This window comes from Fukomys damarensis, unplaced genomic scaffold, assembly GCF_012274545.1.
Source record: "Fukomys damarensis isolate Sample0158 unplaced genomic scaffold, DMR_v1.0_HiC HiC_scaffold_6, whole genome shotgun sequence".
Classification (NCBI taxonomy): Eukaryota; Metazoa; Chordata; class Mammalia; order Rodentia; family Bathyergidae; genus Fukomys; species Fukomys damarensis.
This window is the reverse complement of record NW_022900918.1, coordinates 33,291,504-33,298,140: the sequence shown is the minus strand read 5'-3', so window position 1 is coordinate 33,298,140 and position 6,637 is coordinate 33,291,504. Positions and strand designations below refer to the sequence as shown.

The 6,637-nt window shown below is 44.9% G+C and overlaps 1 protein-coding gene across 2 annotated transcripts in view; it reads left to right on the top strand.

Moving 5' to 3' along the window:
• Zic5 (Zic family member 5) overlaps nucleotides 1-6,387 on the top strand; it is a 7,046-nt gene extending 659 nt beyond the window's left edge. Inside the window, exons 1-2 of one of the 2 annotated variants that reach the window (XM_019204614.2) lie at nucleotides 28-1,435; nucleotides 3,754-6,387. In XM_019204614.2, the coding sequence (XP_019060159.1) occupies nucleotides 1,321-1,435; nucleotides 3,754-4,196 (558 nt within the window). In that variant the 5' untranslated portion in view covers nucleotides 28-1,320 and the 3' untranslated portion in view covers nucleotides 4,197-6,387. Of the gene's footprint in view, nucleotides 1-27; nucleotides 1,436-3,753 lie in introns of those variants that run through there. The other variant, XM_010604646.3, reaches the window with a different exon arrangement.
• Nucleotides 6,388-6,637: the final 250 nt, after the last annotated feature.

Here is a 6,637-nt window from a genome sequence, read left to right as displayed (position 1 = left end):
CTGGGGAGGGCCACGGGCAAAGGGGGGGGTCGGGGCCTGATCGCCCCCTGCCTCTCCTGCACCGCCCCCCGCCACGAGCCGCAGGCGGAGGGCTTTGGGAGGCACGCGTGGGATTTGCTGTGGTATTGGGGCTGCTTGGTGTGACCCCTCGGGGAGGAAGGGACCCCTTTGCCTCCCAGGCAGGAGGAAGATGGCGAGAGGAGCGTACCCTCCTTCCCCAGAGACCACCCTGCTTCGCCACACGCCCTTGCACTCGCCCACTCCCCTCACAACAGACATGTGGACGCAGCTCACACTAGTGCACACGCTCCTTTCCTCATACACACCCAGCCCATTCATGCGACATTGCTTGCCCTCGGCTCGTGTCCCACATATACACGCCTTTCATTTGCACACTCGCGCTGTCACAGCACCCTCACGGGCACGTCCCACACTCCCCAGAGTGCTGGGTGCTGGAGAAGTTGGCTTTTCCCCCTACTGCTGGAATTGTACCCAGGGCCTTGCTCACACCAGGCAAACCCCTTATCCCTGGGCTACAAGCCCGGCCAAGGTCCTGTCCACTTGGGAAGAGGTTCTCGGTGGAGGAGGAGGAGGGGGCCTCTGCATCAGTGAGGCCCTACCCCGCGGCGGAATGGATGGGAGCCCCCAGAGGCCTGGGGAACCCTCCCGGCCCCCGTGGCCCCCGCCACTGCCTTTGAGGGTACCATGGCCGGGTGAAGAGGGCTGCGACAAGGGGCGCCCGTTGCCTTGGAACCGACTACCTTGTGGGGCGGGAGCGTTAGCGTAGCCGGGATTTATAGGGACAGACAATATTACTCCTTTGAGGACACTTAAGTAACCGGAGTTTACATTCACTAAGCACTTGGCTGATTTATCTTCTGCTACGGCGAGGAGGCAGCCCCGGGAGTGGGCCCTGATGCCTGGCCAGCCGGCTGGGGTAATGGGGACACAGAGCAGCAGCTGAACCCCAGGGTCGACCAAGGGCGGACATCCCACAGGCCTCCCCCTGTGGGCCTCCTGAGGACTGTCGGGGAGCGTGTTTTCCCCCAGCACTCATTTTCTCCTAATCGAGATCAATCTGCCTTAATGATCTTTACAAAAGAAAACTTCCCATCAGACTGTTGTAAAAACTCCCTGGCCAGCAAAGCTAACTGCTTGCTCCTGAGGCCAGCAGGCACTTCCCAGTGGTGTGAGGGCCAGGGACAATGAAGCTGCCCCTTCTGTCCCCAAAGAGCACCCCTAAACTCGGTGCATGCAGCCTCAGGCCCTTCCTGCCTTTCCAGGCCTCTGGACAGGAGTGGGCCTCCCTTCTCTTCTCAGATGTTGGCTTTCAGGCCCCAGAGGGACAGGCCATCTGCCCAGCGAACAGCAGCCTGGCGCGGGTGTGTGGGGGTAGGGAGTTGGAGACCCTGGGCGCCCATGGGACCTGAGGCAGGTTTGTTTTTGGGTCCACGTTGCCAAGTGGTTGCATTTCCTTCTCTCCTCCCCATGGCAGCTTGGGTCCTGCCAGGTGCAGCATTCAGGATTCTCCTGGAGGGACACCTGCACCGCCCAGTCCAGCTGAAGTCCAGTGTCTGGCATTTTGGCTGCTTAGCCATTGGGCATTGTGTCCAGGGAGGGACCATCCTGTACTTCTCTCCCTACCTCAAAGCTCTCCCTTTTATGGATCATCCAGGATCCCAAAGCAGATTGATCAAAGGGACTAATCCCCAAGCCACTCCTGGTCACTGACCCCAGTGCCCTCCATTGTGTTTATAGCCTGACTCTAGGCCCCCGAAGCGGGGCTATGTGCACACAGCACTCTCCCTTACTCTCCCCCAAGTCTCAGAACTCTATATAGTTAGATTCTGACTGACCCCTCTGTCAGAATCTGAAATGTAAACACTGGGGTCTCAGCCTTCCTAGTTGGTTGGAATCTGCTCAGTACCCCCATGGGCCCTCTAAACAACATGGGCCATTCGATCACGCTTCCTTTTCTTCTGCTCTCCGGCCATCTTTCCTTTATCCCTAATGTCCACCTTTGTTTCCAACTCCTCTATTCCCTTTACTGGGTCTTCCTGCTTCTCTCATACACAGGGTTGCAACCAGCAGTGTTCAGAGTGTTTATTTTTTATAATCCAGCACTTGTGGGTTGGGCCCAGGCATGAGAATTCCAAGCAAAAGTGAACATTTGCATAGTGAATAAAACCACTTATGCCTCCATATTGAAAAACTGATTATAATTTTTTAAAGAAAGTGCTATGTTAAATTATCGCCAACTTAGAGTATAATAACAAAAAGCAGGACAAATCACTAATATTTTGGTAGAAGGGAATTTACTTTGGCTGTAGCTCATCTCCAAAGAATTTTAAGCATTGTGATTATCCTTTTTAGTTTTTTTTTAATTGTACATTAATATATTTGAATGTGTCTAATTTCATTTGTAAGCAGTTTTTCCAGGTAGGAAAGTTATATTCCAGGCATCTGGATACCTTGAGATGTGCTAATGGACTCTGACAGTAAAGCAGTTATCATTGGTGAAATATTAAGCACACACACACTGAAAATTTTGTTGGATAAGAAAATTTACCTCAGAAATTTATGCACACCAAGCCACCTTGTAATAATTTCTTCTAAAAAATAAGCTATCCAAAAGAAAACTGCCTTGGTGGTATGTCACCATAATAGCTGCTATTTTAAAATTCTCTTAAATGCAAGGAAAATGTAATTTATAACGTGTTACATGACTCGTTCAATTATGGATTGAAATACTTCCAGTTCATAGGTGCTAGGGGAAAAACTCAGGTACTATTGATTGTTATTGCTTCTCTTCCCTTTTGCCTTTTAACACCAGGTGCATTGCGGCTGAATTTCCAGCTGTCTGTTTAATTGTTTTCACTTCCCAGAACAGTGGTCTTGTGTTTCACGCATTGTGTTCCTGAGGTAGTTAGACCAGCTTAAAGGGGTGATAGGCCAAGGGACCCCAGTTTTTTTAAAAAAAGTGTTTTTGGTCATGAAGCAATGAAGAATGCTGTTAAAAGTTTGCTTAGGGGAGCAAGCAAATGCAGGTTTACCCTTGTCGGTCTTCTGTTCTGCTATTCTGTACATATTGTAGAGGAAGCTGGTGGCATGCAGAGTCCAACAGCCTATGCTATGCCAAACCAGCCTTGTAAAATCTTACAGAGTGATTGTGTGTTTCAAGGTGCCTTTATTTCTACAGAGGAGACTTTGGTTTATTTTCTTTCCTTTCTTAACTCTACGTCCTCTCTTTTTGCCCCTTCCCAGCAGTGAAACACTGGGAACACTCTGAAACAAAGTACCATTATCATTTTACTGCACACCCAGCTAACTTTTAGTGTATTTTTCTTCTCTTATATTTTCTTATTTGCAGCTTTGGAAGTATCATTAGGGTCAGTCTTGACAGGGGAACTTCTACTTGTGTTTTGGGTATTCAGACTCTGAGGGAAGAGAGTTGATACGGCGTACCCAGTGGGTTTTAGTGGTACATCTTGGACTTTAGCCTTGAAGATCTCGCTGTGACCTCTGTGGTGCTACAAGGCCTGACACCTGGCCTCTCACAACCCAGGTCCAAGCAAAACCTCCAGGCCAGTGGCTGGTCCTTAACAGGACCTGGAATGGACCAATTGGGATTAGGAGTAAGGCTGGGTGTTGGTCTTTGGCAGAATGGGAGAGTGCATCCTGCTTCTGCTCCTAGATTTCTTCTCAAGAGGTCTCTAGAAAGCCACTGTTAACCTTTCCTGTGTTTTGTTGCAGGGGAAAAGCCTTTCAAATGTGAATTTGATGGCTGCGATAGGAAGTTTGCCAACAGCAGTGATCGAAAGAAACATTCCCATGTCCACACCAGTGACAAGCCCTACTACTGCAAGATCAGAGGCTGCGACAAATCTTACACTCACCCGAGCTCTCTGAGGAAGCACATGAAGATTCACTGCAAGTCCCCCCCACCTTCTCCAGGAGCCCTTGGTTACTCAGCAGTGGGGACTCCGGTGGGTGCCCCCTTGTCCCCTGTGCTGGACCCAGCTAGGAGTCGTTCCAGCACTCTGTCCCCTCAGGTGACCAACCTCAATGAGTGGTATGTTTGCCAGGCTGGTGGGGCCCCCAGCCACCTCCACACACCTTCCAGCAACGGAACCACCTCCGAGTCTGAAGATGAGGAGATATATGGGAATCCTGATGTTGTACGGACGATGCATTAGAATTTATTATTATTATTAATAGATGAAATAATATGCGGGAGTCCTTGGATCCTCTCCTAACCTGAGACAATGCCGAGCCTGAGACAAACACATGACTCAGACTTGCCACTGGTCTAATTAGCCCTATTTATTCAGTATGAAACCCTATGGTGTTTGTACATTTAATTAATTTAATTAAGATATTTGGGCTTTTTTTCTTTCTTTTTCTGAAACAAACAAAACACAACCAAGCTGGACTTGTACATTGCAGGGGGACAAGGCTGGGGGCAAATTGTACCAAGGGAAATGAATGGAGAGATTACTTAATCAATATACACACTGCCAATACAATATGTGTGTGTATGTGTGTGTGTGTGTGTGTGTGTATTTATATTTTTAAAGGTGGAGAAGAAGAGCATAAAGTCAAAACTTCATACAGCAACCAGGCCCTCTGCACTTCCCAGAGTGCCTCTCCAATGCCTTTGACACCATACTGTGGGCTGCTTTTGAGCCTCCTTGCTGGGCCCTAATTCTGCAAAGGCTTCTTGATTGTAAACCACATACTTGCTGCATTGTGAACAGATTCCTGGACTCTGCCTGTGTCCAAAAGTATTTGTCAAAACACCTTACGTTCTAATATTTATGGTTTTTAATTTCCATGCTTTTATTATTGATCTCACCTTATCGGTATTTTTATACAGGATTTTTTCTTCAGGACCTTTACTTGTGTGCGTTTTTTTTCCTATGTGCAGCAACCTTAATGTATCTCCATATATTCTACTGTGATTGTTTAAGCAAAAATGGAGAGAAACAAAAGCTGCCACAATAAACAACTGTGAAACTGTGATCTTTTATAAAATAGAAAAAATTCAAGTGCTTTCTTTTTCCTCTCTGGTGTTTTTGTTTTTCTTTCTTTAATCTGAAATCTCAGATGCTGCTTTCTTACTGTGTCCCAACTTCTTGTGTAATAAAGAGATTACGTTTTTGATCATAAGTTCTGTGGGATGCCAACCTTCACAGTCGAGGAGGTGTGATGATGGTATTGTGTCTGTTTTTTAAATTTTTATTTCTTTTGGAAAGCAGTTTTTAAAACAGGCCAACTCTGCTTTTATACTATTGTGTCAACCTTTTTTTAAAAAAAGTCTTTAGTTTTTAATGCCTGAAACTGTGTTTCCGTGCATTTCTTCCAACTGAACACCTAAGCACACCAAACTCTCTTCCATTTGAAAATGACAGTGTGAAGTATATGATTTACATTGAGAGGGGAGAGAGTTGCTATACATATTAAAATTTTTAGAAGGTTTATAGTTACCACCAAACATTGATGAATGTGTGACCTTTGCCAGAACTGTCAAGCTAGGATAAAAAAGGTCAAGGACCGGGGACAATAACTCTTAGTCAGTTTACTTTCAGTTGGTACAACACATCTCCTGTGCAACATGTAGTCCATCAGAAACATCATACAAATCTACTAAAGAGCACTAATTTATCCTCAGAGACCCTGAAGACACCCTCTCCTCATGGTTTGTAGAAACTTGCTTTGTGTGCTGTAAATGGTTGATGTAGTCTTGTCATTGTCAATAACTTATATGTGGACACTTTTATTTGTACAGTTGAATTAATTTATTTTCAGACATCATCCCCCCCCAACCCCACCCTTGGAAGAGTTCGAAGCACACCAAAGAATTATTTTACACATTTTGGTGAAAGATTGTCATTTATGGTCCATGGTTTATTTAAAAAGGGGGGAGAAAATGGAAACATATTTTTAAGCCTACTTGAATGAAAAGTGAAATGTGAAAACCAAGACTCTTCCTGCATGTCTTTTTTGCATTGTGTTGATGAAATTATATACAGTTTATAGATATGTTACTAGTGCAGTGCATGGTGCTGTCATTTGGAAAGCCCTCAATGTTGTTTTCAGATTGTTAAAGTAAATATGAAACCGGCAGACCCTCCTTTATAATGAAAAAGGACCATAAAACTTGAATACAAAATAATCCTACAGTTTTATAGTTTATTTGATTTTCATATTACTCACTTTCAAAGTCCCTTTCAGATACAAAAGATATGGCACGAGTTGGGGGGTGGTAATTTATGTATCGTAAACTTACTAGGACAAAATATTCCTGATATATGATGAGTTGTTTTATTTATACAACTTTTTCAATGGTAGTTTGCACTATTCTTTATTATGCTACAGGTTTATTTATTACAAAACAAAAGAGTATGTATTTTATGTATTTTGCCATGCATAGGTTAATTCTACCACAGATTTATTGGTTTCTGATTCACCTAAAATGAAAGCTGTGTACCTCCAATAGAAAGAAAGCAAAAGTGACCATGAAGTAAAAATGTAATAAAGGTATTCCTCCTATGTATTGCTACATTTTAACCAATGGCATATTGCTGTCATTCTTTTAATACAGAGAGCAGTTGCTAAGATAGTGAACATTAGGTTG